Here is a 15,343-nt window from a genome sequence, read left to right as displayed (position 1 = left end):
GCGTCACGTGTTCATTCCCGGAAGGAGAAGAAGATTGTCGCGCCAACGTCGAAACCACAACAGTAAACTAAGACGCGGAACGTTGCTCTCTGCCGCGTTTATCCCTTCAGCGTTGGTCTCTTTCGTTCCTGGGCCACACGAAGTCGAGTTATTTATACACGTGTCTTTATTTTACTTTTTGTTGAAACGTTTGCATGGTCACGTCGCCTCGGCGTCGCTATTCTCGTGTTAATGGTATTTGTGGGCCAAACATAACTAAAGCATTAATACTGATATTCTATATATATATATATATATATATTAGCAATCAATGTAAAAAAACACGTCTTGACATATTTTGCGTCAATGTAGTCATTTTTATTGTAGTATGTGGTCGTCATATTGTTCAGGTCCAGCATTAGATATCAGTAACAAGCAGATCGATGAGTGGACAAGGCAGGGGGCCTTGGAGAGGCGGAAGGTCAGGAGGCTGGGCTGGGAGGAGAGGAGGATGGAATGCTGGGAGTGCGAGCAGGGGCTACAGCAGGAGGCCATGGAGAAGGGGGGGTTCAAGCAGTCCCACCCAGTCGCAGAGCGGTGCATCTCCTTTTAGGCCCGGTATGTACGCGTTTCCCCTGCTGACAGACATTTTGATGACCCGGCAATGTAATTCTCCATTTTTTTTGTTATCAGGCAATGTGCCAGGACAGTTTCAAGTTGTTCAGGCTACACTTGACATGACATGTCCTTTTAAAGGATGGAAGCTCTACTTCTCTGAAGGTGCATTTTTAAAGTGTTATGATGGTGGTACAACATGGTGGTATTCCTTATTATGTCATCTTGGTTTGGTTGTTTTAAATAATCATTACTTTCAGGTTTCATCGAAAGTTCTCCTTTTGTTGAAAAGGTCAAAGCATTTGAGCAGTATTTTCTCTCGCAAATAGACCATTTTGACAAGGTAACAGCTTTAACAGAAATGGGACTTTTTGGCCGTGTGACCACCTGTGATTGTAGATAAACCTTGCAATGTTTGCCCAAATCAGGATGAAATTGAAAGAAAAGGCAGCATCTTGTTGGACTACAAGGACCTCATGCAGAATAAACATCTCTCTACTGCTCTGCCAGAGTTTGCCCAAGAGCTCAAAGACCTGCCTGGGAAAATCCTTGACTGCCTGGGACTTGCGATTAACCAGGTAAAATGTATTCTGAGTCTACCTAAAGCAAATGAATTATGCATTTCATTGACAGCTGCACATTGACATGTCTTTACTTTTGTAACTGGGCCAGACATATTGATTTATTTTTTGTTATTTGAGTCAGGTTTTAACAAAAGACCTAGAAAGACATGCTGCTGAGCTACAAAGCCAGGAGGGTCTGTCCAGTGGTGCTGCACCTATCATAAACACACCCCACATCAGTGCTCGGTACGGTAACTAGACATGAACATTCACTTTTCCAAATTTATTTAAAAAAATATTTATTTTTAAATGCTAACAAATGCACATATAAATGTTTTTAAAGTTGTGCAATTTTGTTTCTAGCGTGTATAACTATGAACCAATAACTCCACTGAAGACACTCAGGGCAAACTTGTATGGCAAATTTGTGGCCATCCGTGGCACAGTGGTGCGGGTCAGCAACATTAAACCCCTCTGCAGGAAGATGGCCTTTACCTGCAACAGCTGTGGTGATACACAAAGTCTGCACATGCCTGATGGAAAATACACCATCCCCACTAAGGCAAAGAAGTCTTCTTGTTTTCGTAATAAATAAACATCTGTCTGGGAAATATCGTTCATAAGTGTTCGTTTGATTTTGTTATTTGCAGTGTTTGCAGTATGATTGCCGCAGTCGATCATTCACACCAAACAGGAGCTCACCGCTAACACTGACTGTGGATTGGCAGACTATAAAGTACGTAAGTTTCCGGGAAACATGATTTTAAAACTCAGCTTTTGCATGTTAAACATGAACTATGAACTCTGCAGAGTTCAGGAGCTGATGTCTGATGACCAGAGGGAGTCTGGTCGGATCCCTCGCACTGTGGAGTGTGAGCTCACTCAGGACCTGGTGGACAGCTGTGTGCCTGGAGACATGGTCACCATCACTGGCATCGTCAAGGTGTCAAATGAGGATGGTACTGAATGCTACCTATCATTTCTGAGCAATGCAGTACAGTACAGTACACTACAGTACTGAGCTGCTCTGCCACATGCTCACACCGTCCTAAATATACAGCTCAGCTCAGATGACTTGTGGCTTGGCGAGGCTACACGAACCTGGCTATTTTAGACGTGAAAATGGAGCCAACATTGAGGCTCAGACTCTTGTAAGACACTCTAAGCTGTCTGTCTCAGGAAAGCGTCTCCTCTTAGTTGCTCTGCAGTTCTAACCGTATTTATGACACTTATTTTATGATTATGTGATAATTATGAAAAATATTAGCAATACATACATCAGGATATACAGGTTTAGATGTGTATTGAGAGTACATTTAATGGATATAAAGTTGCTCATCACTTTATGGTCTTTCCACAGCAAATTGCAAAACCAAAAAGGACAAGTGCATGTTCCTGTTGTACATTGAAGCAAACTCTGTCAGTAACTCCAAAGGGCAGAAATCTAAGGTTTCTTCTGAGCCAGAATGCCAGGGAACATCTGTGGAATTTTCTCTGAAGGATCTATATGCCATTCAGGAGATACAAGCACAAGAGGACCTACTGAAGCTCATCGTCAAGTAAAAGCAGATTCTGTGTTTTATGCATCTCTAATTTACCACAAAACCCACCTATATACTCCAGCAATGACATGGGAGAGGTCTCGAGTGACTTAAAAAGCCATTGCTACAACAACATAGCCACAAATCCTACATTATTTCAGCTAATACAATTTTAGAGCATTTTACACTCATTATAAACCTGCCAATTGTCTCATTTTTTTGCCTTCATATTTTCCAGTAGTCTCATAATGTCTACATTCTCTTGCAGCTCACTTTGTCCTGCCATTTTTGGACATTTGGTAAGTCAGTCCTAAGGTCTTGTCATAATCTTATGAACAATTAGACTAATGTCTTTTGCAAAAATGTATTCAATATATACATTGTTTAAAGTTAATCTCACTCTCAGAATTAATTTATGTTATGATTCTTGGGTCAGCTGGTAAAGGCAGGACTGGCTCTGGCTCTGTTTGGGGGTTGTCAGAAATATCTGGACGATAAGAATCGAATCCCCATCAGAGGAGATCCTCACATGCTGGTTGTGGGGGACCCAGGCCTGGGGAAAAGCCAGATGTTACAAGTACATCCTCCCTTTTAAAAAAATATATTATTATTAAATAATGTCTTATTAGATTACATAAATGAATAAATGTGCCCTCGTGCTTGACTTTTAGGCTGTATGCAACGTTGCTCCTCGTGGAATCTACGTTTGTGGAAACACCACAACAACATCAGGGCTGACTGTCTCATTATCCAGAGACAGTGGCACTGGAGACTATGCCCTAGAAGCAGGTGCATTGGTGCTAGCAGATCAAGGTAATGACATCATCAACTGTATTGCATAATAGTGTAACAAAAGAGACGCATACATACAAGATGCAGATGCCGTGTACATTTCAATAGGCATTTGCTGCATCGATGAGTTTGACAAGATGGGCAGTCAGCATCAGGCACTGCTTGAGGCGATGGAGCAGCAGAGTATCAGTCTGGCTAAAGCTGGCATTGTTTGCACGCTTCCTGCTCGCACGTCTATCATTGCAGCGGCCAATCCGGCAGGAGGCCACTACAATAAAGGAAAGACTGTCTCTGAGAACCTAAAGTAAGTGTCGTGCTTCAGCAAAAGCACAAGTTTTAAAATTCACTCACTCATCTCTTTCAAGAGATCATTGTTTATATGAGTGGGCTGTTTTATTTAACTGTCATTTCAGGATGGGGAGTGCCCTGCTGTCCAGGTTTGACCTGGTGTTCATCCTGCTGGATACACCTAATGAGGACCACGACCACATGCTGTCTGAACATGTCATGGCCATGCGTTCCGGCAGAAAGGGGGTCGTTAGCAGCGCTACTGTCTCCCACTGTACACCGGAATCCAGCATCTCCATTCTGGAAATGCCCTCAGATAAACCCCTCTCGGACAGGCTTAAGGTACACCATTTATTTTGAAAGGGTTTCAGTCAGGTAGTAACAAATGTCTGACAAACCTTCACCTCTCATATATTAATTCATAGTTGATTGTAATACAATGGTTTTACAGCAAATATATTTGGGCATTACTGGGGGTGTAATTTGTGGCGTGTTGGTAATGCAATTGATAAATGTTGATACATGTGAAGGACGTTCATACATGTAATGAAAATAATTCACATACTACTCAACACAGTGTTTACACAATGTTCTATGTAATTGGTATTAATTTAAGTATGCACTTATAGTGGTGTTGGTGTGTATCTGTGCTGCTGTCTGCAATTCCTACATAAATCAGAAGCCAGAAACGCGGTGGAGTAGTTTAGGCTACAGTGTAAGGAACATGGCGAGACAGGCTTCAGACGGAGGTGTCTGCTTTGCAGGTCGCCCCTGGTGAGAGCTTCGACCCAATACCACACCAGCTGCTCAGGAAGTATGTTGGCTACGCTCGGCACTATGTTCATCCTACGCTCTCTGCAGAGGCCGCTCAGGTATTGCAGGACTTCTACTTGGAGCTTCGCAAGCAGAATCACGCAGCAGACAGCACACCCATCACTACACGCCAGCTGGAGTCCCTGATACGACTCACTGAGGTACTGAAGGAGCAAATCAATAAGTCTTAAGTACCCTAGGTTCCAAGTATAAAGCACATTCTCGATCTGATGTGTAGGCAAGGGCACGACTCGAGCTCAGGGAGAAGGCCACAAAAAGTGATGCTGAGGATGTTGTGGAGATCATGAAATACAGGTATGTGTTCTGCTGCATTGTCCAATCACACACCACATGTATGCCAGGCTCATTTTGGTTGCTTGTTTTGACCGGGCAAGCCTGGCGGAGACCTACTCGGATGAATTTGGCCGACTGGATTTTGAGCGCTCCCAGCTAGGCTCAGGAATGAGCCACAGGTCTAAAGCGAAGAAGTTTGTGGCTGCGCTGAACCAGATCGCAGAGCGAACTCACAAAAACACATTTGAATATCAGCAGCTGCGTCAGCTAGCAGTGGACTTAAATGTTCAGGTGAGAAACCAGCTTTCAAGTCCATTTCCTTATTGAACAATGGCAATAATACAGCATATGTTGATTAATTGATTACATCTGCCATGAGAATATTTGAACCGTTGAAGCGTTTGCTCTGCTAACAGTCTTATAAATATTCTGATTTTCAGGTTGTGGACTTTGAGAGTTTTGTAAGTGCCCTTAATGAACAAGGCTACTTGCTCAAAAAAGGTCACAAGATTTACCAGTTGCAGACTATTTAACATACCCATATCCTTTTCGGTAACTTGTTTCAGGAATTATTGTAGGGTTTTTGTTCAATTTGTACTTTTTAAATATTTATCAATCATACTTCAATCAAACATGCATTGTATTTGTTTTACAGTACACCCTAAATGTGTTGTCACGCTCGTGTGATTTCCAGCTAAATTGTACAGACAATACTTTGGCTATTTAGTTGTGTCTAAAAATAAACCATCCCAAATCTCCTTCTGCTCTCCTTGGCTTGTCGACGCACGTGCAGCAGAATGTGCGCATGCGCAGCTCGGACGTCATTTCAAGAAAATTATTTCAATTTCTTTTTTTTTTCCCTGCTGTGTCGTGTTCCTCTGCATTGTCCTTTGTACAATAAAATACTACAGGATATTTAAAAAATGTTGTATCAGAAAAAAGTAACTCGCGTTCATCCTGTCTGGCTCTGGCACTGTCGCAAAACGTGCGCGCCGCAGAATACGGCACCATGGAACACGCTGGCCCGGAGGTGTGATCTCTCGGGTTCTGTGTCCGACATGGCACCGTGGTTCGGCACGCCCGTGTTCACGGATGACCGCGACGTCGTGTTGTGAACGGTAGCGGACATGTTCCTGGCGGTCTGCAGGAGCTACGTGCTCGGTTGCGCCAGAGGGCACGTACCCGCCGGCGCCCGGGCTCTGACGGCGGGCAAGGGGTCGCACCCGAGCGGGCTCCGCGGGCCGACGCGCCGCTTCTGCCCCGCTGCCGTCGCCGGTGCGCCGCCCCTGTCGCGTCGGGGTCACTTCACCTTAAATCAGTGCGCCAGTCGCCTCGCGTCCCGCGCATGGGAGGCGACGTCCGTCGGAGCCGCGCCTGGAAGGTGGTTCTGCAGCCCCGGACCCAGAAAGCCCGCCGTAGATGCGGAGTCGCCCCAACGACCCGAGGGCCAGTTCAAGTTCAACGAGCTGGTAAGCGCGCACCGATCAGCCATTTAACCTTCTAGAACGAATGCTCGATAGGACGGAGATCTGTCACTGGTGTTGTTGGCTATGACGACATGTCACCCTGGGTCGCTCTCCGATTCCCAGTGGTGCTTGACTGTAAGTCTCTTTTCCCCCGCTTTCATCCAGTATGAAAACCCATGGACGATCCCCAATTTCCTGTGCATGGGCAGGATTGTGCTGGCCCCTGTCCTGGGATACTTGATTATGGAGAAGTACTTCCAGTTGTCTCTCGGCCTCTTTGTTTTGGCAGGAGCGACTGATTTGGTAAGTTGAAGTCACCACGTTATAGGGTTACTTGTACATTTACTTACAACGTGCTTCCATGTTGCAATCAGTGAAGTGATCGGTTCTGGTTCACTAGGACCCCCAACTATGAATATTTTTATTCACTCTGCTGTAGTTTGGGTGTGTATGCATACCTGCAGATAAGAGAATATGCGGAAGCCGCTTGCCTGAACTTTTTTTTTAACTGTGTTACTGCACCATCCCCCGCAGTTGGACGGTTGGATTGCGCGAAGCTGGCCTGGACAGAAGTCAGCTTTGGGAAGTGCACTAGACCCACTGGCGGACAAGATTCTTGTCAGCGTGCTCTACGTCAGTCTGACGTGTGCGAACCTCATCCCAAGTAAGGCACACCCTTACCTGGAAAATGTACCCGGAAGTTAATGTTTACACTGGACTGGTTAAAATATGTCTGAGTGGAACTGCACACAATGTCTCAGGAACGTTTGTACAACTTGGGAAATATCCAGGTTCTAATAAAGCCATTAGTTGTCAGTTTCATTAGGGAGTTTGCAGAGTAAACCCTTTTCTTCTCATCCTGCCTTAAATCTCTTAATTGTTAATTTGCTTGTACAGTAAATGCGTGATGTACAGTAAATGCGTGTAACAAATATCAGTGTTGTGCATAAAAGAAAAGCGTTATTAAAAGTCCCCTATTATGATTTTTTTTTTTTTTGCTTTTATGTAGGACTTAATGTCCCATAGTACTGTATCTGGAGTCTCTTTCTAAAATTTAGACCTGGTGCAGAATTACAGTCACGTTTAGCTAGTCCGACAATGAGATTTCCACATTACGCAACGTGGATGCAACGGTGTCTGTAGCTTTAAATGCTAATGTAGGGGGAGAGCGGCCTATAGGAGGGAGTGGGTTTTGTCATCAATACCATTCACCAATCACAATGTTTGGGGCAGACAGGAAGTCATGTCTGCATTTTTTCAGAAAAAAAACATTACCCTTGTGTGACGGAACTAAAAAATACATTTGTTCTCATTTTCACATCCAATTACAGAGCAGTTGGAATGCTTTGCACAAAGGTTGGTGGAGATAATATTTTAGGGGAGGGGTGGGAAATTCTCTGGCTGGACAAAGCATGAACCGGAGGTAACAATTCCCCTCAGGACAACATAAGGGGACAATTCGACCATCTGAGCGGCCACTCTCTGAATGGCAAAGCAAAATGACCAAAGCACGCTTTAGACAGGCTAGGGGAACTCGTATTAAAATTAAATAATCTCATAAAGTGAAATTTTCATGTTAGGGACCCTTTATTTGTTTATTAAGGTTTAGGAACGCTGTAGACCACATTTAACTAATTATCCAGTGCCGTATTGGTTATTAAACTGACTCATTCCAAAGACATTGATCACATGTTTGTGTGAGTACAAACATGTTGGATATATAGTTTAAAGAAATACTCACATGGTAACAATTAAAATTATTAGCAAATGTCATATACTCACCACTTTCATTGCCTGAACAATAAAGTGAATTGAGCCAAAAATTGCCAGTGGATACGCCGAAATTACAATTTTGAAAATGTACACAAAGTAGTTTTTTTTTAGTGACATACTGTAATTTAAAGGATGTGTCAGCAGTAACCTGTAACATACATTAAAAACTAATGAACAGTGGGTGACACTTCAGTATTCTGACTGTGTTGCATATCAGTACTTGCCTATTGATCTGTAGTTTTGATTAATTTTGATTACTTGCTGTGATTTATTAAGATTGCAGCTACATAACATGATGAGTCTGTAAACCTCATGCAGGTCTTGTGTAATGACCATTTGATTCCCTTTCTTGTTTCTTCAGCTCCACTCACTGCTCTGGTGATTGCCAGGGATGTGGCGCTGATAGCCGCAGTCTTCTATGTCCGATACAAGACTGTCCCTCCTCCAGTAAGTCCAGAAATTCCAAACAGATCTGAAGACTGCAGTGTGTGAAAGTCTGGACAAATTCCATAATGTTATTGAAGACTTTATTAAACACTGAACAAAAATATAAATTCCGCACTTTTGTTTTTGCTCCCATTTTTCATGAGCTGACTTCAAAGATTTTTCTACGTACACAAAAGACCCATTACTCTCAAATGTTGCTCACAAATATGTGTAAATCTGTGTTAGTGAGCACTTCTCTTTTGCCAAGATAATCCTTCCCACCCCACAGGTATGGCATAGGTGCTGATTGGACAGCGTGAATATTGGACAGGTCTGCCTCACGCTGCCCACGATGAAAGGCCACTCTGAAAAGTTTTGCTTTAACTGGGGGGGGGGGTTGTGGAAACCAGTCAGTATCTGGTGTGGCCATTATCTGCCTCACGCAGTCCAACACATCTCCGTCGCAAGTAGTCGATCAGGTTGTTGATCGTGGCCTGTGAAGTTGCTGAATATTGGCAGGAATTTAAAGACCGTCATATACGTCAATCCAGATTATCCCAAACATGCTCAATGTCCGGTGAGTGTGTTGGCCATGCAAGAACTGGGATGTTTTCAGCTTCCAGGAATTGTGAATTAGTTGTCATGTCACACACCGCAGCACTGTTGTCTGCATTTAACCCATCAACCTTAGTGAGCAGTGGGCAGCCATGACAGGCACCCGGGGAGTAGTGTGAGGGGACGTGGGCATTTGCTCACTCAACTTGGTTACGACGATGAACTTCAGTCCGGCCCAGACCCCAATGAGGACGACAAGCATGCAAATGAGCTTTCCTGAAATGTTTTATATCATTTTATTTAATTTTTTTATCTTTTGAGTTCCGATCCACCAAGGTGCCACTGAGCAAAGCACCATCCCAGCACACTGCTCCCCTGGCGCCTGTCATGGCCAAGGGTGATGGTTAAAAGCAGAGGACACATTTTTTTTGTGTCCCCGTGTGCTGTGCTACAGTGTATCACAATGACAATCACTTCACTTTCTCCTTCTTCAAATGTAGATTGATCACTACAATAGAATAGAACTAGTGTTGTTTTTGAACAGTAGACAATTGCGTGTCTGCTGTTCAACAGATCTGACATCCACAATGTAGTCAAAAAATATAGTGCGTAATAAGTATAAATAGTGTCATAGACGCTGATGATTAATATGAACACAACCAGTCATGGAAAAATTCTTTGTTTTTATTGAAACTCTGGGTGAAAATGGTCATAATTGGTCTTGTCATAATTGGCTTTGTCCCGTCATCAGGTCACCCTCAGCAAGTTCTTCAACCCATGCTATGCCACTGCTCAGTTAAAACCAACCCTCATAAGCAAGGTGCGTGTGTTTAATTTTTTGGGAAGGGGACATAAACCATGACTGCAGCTGGAAGTTTTCACAGGCTCTACATTAGATAATGCTAATGTAAAAGCTTCAGAAGTAGCACCTGTAAAAACAACACATTTCAAGATTGAGATAAAACTAGATATTGGTTAATTTTGCTTGTCTACATTAGACCAAAGCTCAAATAATATGTATGTCAGAAAAGTGTTATATACAGAACCCTTTAAACCAGTCCTTGTTTGATTGCAGAAATTGATTTTTATTGAACCTCCTGTAGGTAAATACAGCGATCCAGTTGCTCCTGGTGGCAGCATCCCTCGCCTCACCAGTCCTGCACTGCACCGACAGCATGCTGCTCCACTCTCTGTGGTAAGAATTTTTTTTTTTTTTTCTATTTAGGTTCCAGGACACATGGCAGAAAATACAGTTTGTTTTGTGTGTACTAAGTGTTTGTGGTTTCATCACAGGTACATCACTGCACTAACGACGGTAGCGTCGGGTTACAGCTACTACCACTACGGTAAAAAGACCGTGGAAGTGTTAAACAAAACTAAGTAAAGGCAACACTGACACAAGTGTCCCCGAAAGCCATGGCTGATTGATTTGGTCAAGAGTCATGTTTTTCATTGAATGACTGTTGAAAATCTATTTTTCTAGCAGAAGTGAATTCTCACTTGTACACGGTCATTTTGATAGAACACTGTTTATCAGTTTTGTATTCTCTTTCAATCTCTTCCGGAATATTTTTGTGATTAAAATAATTTTTCCTGTCAATTAAGAGAACTTTTTGTCTTTTTAATATCCAGAGATGTCCACTTTACAATTATTTAAAAATGTTACAATTATACACGCAATATTTTGGAGTAATGGTAACATACCATTTTATTGCAAATATGATTTCATATGGAAATCGAATTAGTATGCTTCACATGTATGGAATAATACAGAACATATGCAATTTGTGTACCGTTTGCTGTGTCTTTATTTATTTTACAGTTTGTAAGAGTTCACTTTCTTACACCTTTTTCAAACCTGGTAGTTAATATAAGACTGTGGTTCCCAAAATTTTTACAGTGATCACCACCTCTGAAAATATTCGGCTACGACCAGCATTAAATAGATATTGGCTTGTTTAACTAGTTAATATATCCATTCACTGTCAATACAGCAGTCAAATACACAGGAGGTCAGGATATGAAAACTACACTGTATTTAAACACAGCAGCTGTGACAAGGATGTGCTTTCACAGGTTTGCACATAATAAAAATGTATACACTGCTGAAGCTGTGACATTCATTATCTTCATGTGTCAATAAATACCCACGTACAATAGGATATTGTAACATGATCATTTGAGCTTTTTAACCATCCATGAAGTATGAATACATTTTGTTATTTGTAGTCCACCCTTCTTCCTACATTTGGCCATGGCCTCAAATGAAGAAAACCTTTTAATAGCACAGAAGCAACCATTGCTGTCTAAATTTTGAAGATCTTTGAGGGAGATGTTTGCCTCTCCTCGGAGCAGGAGAAAGCCGGGTTGGGAATCGATATTAAGCCAGTGAGATGTGCACTCTCCACCGCGGGCTGCTTGCTCCTGCGCTGCTTCCATAAACACACACTTAAAATGCAGGCAGTCAGGAGGAGGCTCCCGCTGAGTGCTGCCAGGCTGTAGATGTAGAGCTCCGGGCCCACCTCAGTCTGGAACCCAACGCACGTCGTGCTGGAAGAGCCGGCGGAGTTCCTGGCTGTGACGCAGGCCTTGTACCTGCTGCTCGTCTTCAGTCCCGAAAAGACGCACTGGCGGGAAATGGGACTGAGGCTCTGGTTTTTGCGGAAGGGCTCCGTCTCCTGCTGCAGCTGCAGCCAGTACTCCTGGACCGCAGAGTAAGGGGCGCACCACGTGACCACCACGGCATGGCCCCTGACATCTGCCGCAGTGACGAACGTCGGGGGGTCAGGGGGCACATTTCCAGGCGTCATCCCTGGGCAGAAGCAGTGTTGAGGCCTGGAGTCGATGCACGTTCTCTGCAGGTGAGTGCATGGCTTGTAGTCACAGCGGCTCAGTTCACTGGGCTTTTGTCCTTGTGTGGTCCGTTCGGTGACACGATCGCATTCGTCATCAACGTCGTAGTAGTCACCTGAACACGGAGGTGGAGGAGATGCTGCACTTGTCGTTTGGGCGGGCCTTGAAGTTCCAGGTTTGTTTGAAATTGTGCTGGTTGCCATCAAGGGGTCCTCTGTCGAGGTATAAAGCTCTGTGGCACTCGCCTTTGTATTGGCTGACATGGAGGATGTTCTGTCTGTGGACCCAGGTGTCGTCAGGTTGTGGGAAAATATGTAATGATATAACTTTGTCAACAGTTCGTGTCTGTGACCAAAATTTAAATGAAAGGCATATGTTAATTCCTCATTAGCAATAATTTGACCATTTTTAAATAATCCGTTTATTTTTTTTACCTGTTTGTGTCATTAAGAATGCACGTGGAGACGTTAAAATCCGGTAAGGAAATTACCAACAATTTGCCATGTGGAATCTCCAAGGTACAATTTGCTATAAGAACAAAATTACATGATTCCAAAATATACATGTACACCAACCAATGCATGGACATTTTTTTCTGTTATTACATACCATAGAGGAACCTATCTGGGGATGAAAGCACACCATCAGAACATGTATAAATCAACAACTGGTTTCTTTGGATGCTGGAAACTGTCAAGCTTGAGTCTTCTGGCAAATAAAAGCAGTCGATTGTGATGTTCTCTGCTTCTGCCTCATTGCTTACGTTTAAGGACATGGTAACGCAAACAGAATTCCATGAAAGACATAAAACAATGAGGCAGACTGAGAGCAGTGACATGGTCCTTCTTATTCTACAAAAAAAGTGCAGATATTTGAACTTTGCAATAAGACTGGATTTCGAACAGAATACATTTGAATAGGATTTAAAAATGAGAATTAAACCGAGGTAAAATAAATAATATATAAAATATTGAAAAAGCCACTCACTGGTCCTTGTACTGGGAGACAGGGGAGACTGGTACGTGTTGGTGGTGCAATGGAGCTGCTGTGCTGCTTTATGTCCATCTGCGAGAGTCTAAACGGGCAGATCCTGAGGGGGAGTCAGTGCAGGAGATTGGCTGACCGTGGTACGAGCAGTAATGTCATGCTCTCCTCACCCAAGGAATGCAGGGGAGGCGAGGCACTGGTCGTCCCCTCCGCTTTCAGCTTTGTGAGTTGTATACATAGATGCACTTGGATTTATTGGGCTCAGGTTTCAGGTTCAGTGATACAGTCCACCTATAGTCCACCTACATACACAGCCACTGTGTATTTGACTACATACTCGAGCATCTTTGCAGTTGGGTACTGGCAGTTACTGCAGAAATACAGAACTTTTAAGTGCAACAGTCCAAAATCTAAATTTGGTAAAATATAAAATATATATAGAGATTTATTTGAATATAAATGCGTTCTCTGTACCATGTCTTTCATTGCTCATTTATATGTGTGCTGTATGGGGCAGTGGTAGTCTTGCGTTAAAATCCCAGTTAGAATCCCAGTCCGCTGAGGTGCTACTGAGTAAAGCACAGTCCGCAAACACTCCTCCACTGCTTACCAAGGGTGAAGGGTAAATAACAGAGGACACATTTCGTTGTGTGCACCATGTGCTGCGCTGTGGAGGAGGCCGTAGGATGACAACAATCCAGCAGCAGGATTGAACCGCAAAATGACCTCCAGCAGGCCACAAATGTGCATGTGTCTGCTTAGACGGTCTCCATAAGGGTGTCATGAGGGTGGTAAGAGGGCCCAACATCCACAGGTTGGGGTGCTTACAGTCCAACACCGTACAGCACATTTGGCATTTGCCAGAGAACAACAAGATTGTCAAATTCGCTAGAAGGGGCCTGACTGCCATTAGGTACCAAGATGAGATCCTCAGACCCCTTGTGAGATCATGTACTGGTGCGGTTGGCCTGCTAATGCTAGACCTCAGTGTGTCAGCAGTTCCTGCAGGATGAAGGCATTGTTGCTATGGACTGGCCCATTCGTTCCCCAGACCTGAATCAAATTGAGCACATCTGGGACATCATGTTTCACTCCATCCTCCAACGCCATGTTGCGCCACAGACTGTCCAGGAGTTGGTGGATGCTTTAGTCCAGGTCTGTAAGGAGATCCATCAGGAGACCATCTGCCACCTCATCAGAAACTTGCTCAGACATTGTAAGGAGGCACGTGGAGGCCACACACACTACTGAGCATAATTTTGACTTGTTTTAAGGACTTTATATCAAAGTTAGATCAGCCTTTAGTGCGATTTTGAGTGTGACTCCAAATCCAAACCTCCATGGGTTGATTAATTTGATTTCCATCCATAATTTTTATGTGATTTTGTTGTCACCACATTCAACTATATAATGAATAAAGTATTTAATAATAATATTTCATTCATTCAGATGTAGGATGTCTTTTGTGTTGCCTTTATATATATAAATATATATATTACTTTCCTAAATATATTTTTCTTTTTTATAGGTATCTGCACCTAATTTTGTTGTACTTGTTACAATGACAAAGATAGTCTGATTTAAATTGCCCCTAATATTGAACAGTTGCTTGTCTGTCCACTAGGGAGCGTCTTATCCAACGCATCTTAGAAGTGTCTATCAGTGAATACATTGTGCTAATGCTATGATTGCCACAAGTCTAAAATCTCTCTCTATCTTGAGTATGTTTGAAGTATGTTTGATGAATCTGTTTTTTAAGAGTTGCCTCTTTTTACCTTTATGACTGCTTTGTTCAATATTGTAATCATCAAAAGTCGCTTTATGAGATGCTCATTAACGTGAGTTAATGACAGGAAAGTATGCAGCATAAAACCGTCAGGGCTGTTGGAAAACCATCCCTGTTGGAATGCGTGAAATGCTGCCTTCACAGCAAAAGCTCCCTGCTTTGGAAATACTTTTTTTTATACATATAATGTATTACACATAACCTAATGAGTGTTATTTCATAGTCATGTGTTTTGTTCTAAATTGTTCAGGTAAAATTCATAAATGAGTAGGTACATCCAAACATTTGACAGGTTGTGCATATATTGTGGACAAAAGTTTTAAGAAGGACACAAATAATTCAGAAAGTTTGCTGCTTCCATTATTATTATGGTAATTTGTATATACTCCAGAATATTATGAAGAGTAATCAGATGAATTGCAAAGTCTCTCTTTTCTATTAAAATGACATTTCAAAAAAACATTTCAATTGCATTTCAACCCTGCCACAAAAGGACCTGCTGAGATCATTTCAGTGATCCTCTAGTTAACACAAGCGAAAGTGTTGAGGAGCACAAGACTGGAGATCATTCTGTCATGCTGACTGAGTTAGAATAGCAGACTGGACGCTTTA

General features: G+C 42.8%; 3 protein-coding genes across 6 annotated transcripts; 2 read left to right on the top strand and 1 right to left on the bottom strand.

The window, feature by feature from the left end:
• Positions 1-26: 26 nt before the first annotated feature.
• On the top strand, positions 27-5,699 carry mcm8 (minichromosome maintenance 8 homologous recombination repair factor). Of its 4 annotated transcripts, XM_028990239.1 has the most exons (19): positions 30-234; positions 390-597; positions 673-759; positions 855-937; positions 1,023-1,172; positions 1,300-1,403; positions 1,521-1,719; positions 1,808-1,893; positions 1,968-2,116; positions 2,518-2,716; positions 2,967-2,997; positions 3,135-3,275; positions 3,370-3,511; positions 3,599-3,794; positions 3,904-4,120; positions 4,543-4,752; positions 4,830-4,906; positions 4,987-5,176; positions 5,326-5,699. In XM_028990239.1, exons 2-19 carry the CDS (start codon positions 423-425, stop codon positions 5,416-5,418), a joined length of 2,529 nt encoding a protein of 842 aa, XP_028846072.1. In that variant the 5' UTR covers positions 30-234; positions 390-422; the 3' UTR covers positions 5,419-5,699. The 4 variants fall into 4 exon arrangements, with proteins under 4 accessions (XP_028846071.1, XP_028846072.1, XP_028846070.1 ...); XM_028990238.1 differs by having other exon boundaries at positions 27-62; positions 390-759; XM_028990237.1 differs by having other exon boundaries at positions 390-759.
• Positions 5,700-5,875: 176 nt separating this feature from the next.
• Positions 5,876-10,893, top strand: crls1 (cardiolipin synthase 1). The gene is made up of 7 exons (XM_028990254.1): positions 5,876-6,354; positions 6,517-6,654; positions 6,886-7,015; positions 8,486-8,571; positions 9,857-9,925; positions 10,209-10,300; positions 10,399-10,893. The coding sequence occupies exons 1-7, from the start codon at positions 6,013-6,015 to the stop codon at positions 10,487-10,489; spliced, it is 948 nt and encodes a 315-aa protein (XP_028846087.1). The 5' UTR covers positions 5,876-6,012; the 3' UTR covers positions 10,490-10,893.
• Positions 10,894-11,345: 452 nt separating this feature from the next.
• On the bottom strand, positions 11,346-12,994 carry LOC114799388 (leucine-rich repeat neuronal protein 4-like). Its single transcript, XM_028996005.1, has 4 exons — positions 12,946-12,994; positions 12,568-12,582; positions 12,393-12,486; positions 11,346-12,303 (listed from the first exon to the last, which is right to left on the bottom strand). Exon 4 carries the CDS (start codon positions 12,219-12,221, stop codon positions 11,412-11,414), a length of 810 nt encoding a protein of 269 aa, XP_028851838.1. The 5' UTR covers positions 12,222-12,303; positions 12,393-12,486; positions 12,568-12,582; positions 12,946-12,994; the 3' UTR covers positions 11,346-11,411.
• Between the last annotated feature and the right edge of the window lie 2,349 nt (positions 12,995-15,343).

Source organism: Denticeps clupeoides, chromosome 1, assembly GCF_900700375.1.
Source record: "Denticeps clupeoides chromosome 1, fDenClu1.1, whole genome shotgun sequence".
Classification (NCBI taxonomy): Eukaryota; Metazoa; Chordata; class Actinopteri; order Clupeiformes; family Denticipitidae; genus Denticeps; species Denticeps clupeoides.
Note: the sequence above shows the minus strand (reverse complement) of the source record. Positions and strands in the feature narration are given on the sequence as shown.

Excerpts from the sequence above, each read along its gene's own strand:
- mcm8 (XM_028990238.1), top strand. The coding sequence starts at position 423 with ATGAGTGGACAAGGCAGGGGGCCTTGGAGAGGCGGAAGGTCAGGAGGC. Across the intron at positions 4,753-4,829 it reads CCCTGATACGACTCACTGAG|GCAAGGGCACGACTCGAGCT; the intron begins GTACTGAAGGAG and ends TCTGATGTGTAG. Across the intron at positions 5,177-5,325 it reads CAGTGGACTTAAATGTTCAG|GTTGTGGACTTTGAGAGTTT; the intron begins GTGAGAAACCAG and ends TCTGATTTTCAG.
- crls1 (XM_028990254.1), top strand. The coding sequence starts at position 6,013 with ATGTTCCTGGCGGTCTGCAGGAGCTACGTGCTCGGTTGCGCCAGAGGG. Across the intron at positions 6,655-6,885 it reads TGGCAGGAGCGACTGATTTG|TTGGACGGTTGGATTGCGCG; the intron begins GTAAGTTGAAGT and ends CATCCCCCGCAG. Across the intron at positions 8,572-9,856 it reads ACAAGACTGTCCCTCCTCCA|GTCACCCTCAGCAAGTTCTT; the intron begins GTAAGTCCAGAA and ends TCCCGTCATCAG.
- LOC114799388 (XM_028996005.1), bottom strand. The coding sequence starts at position 12,221 with ATGTCAGCCAATACAAAGGCGAGTGCCACAGAGCTTTATACCTCGACA.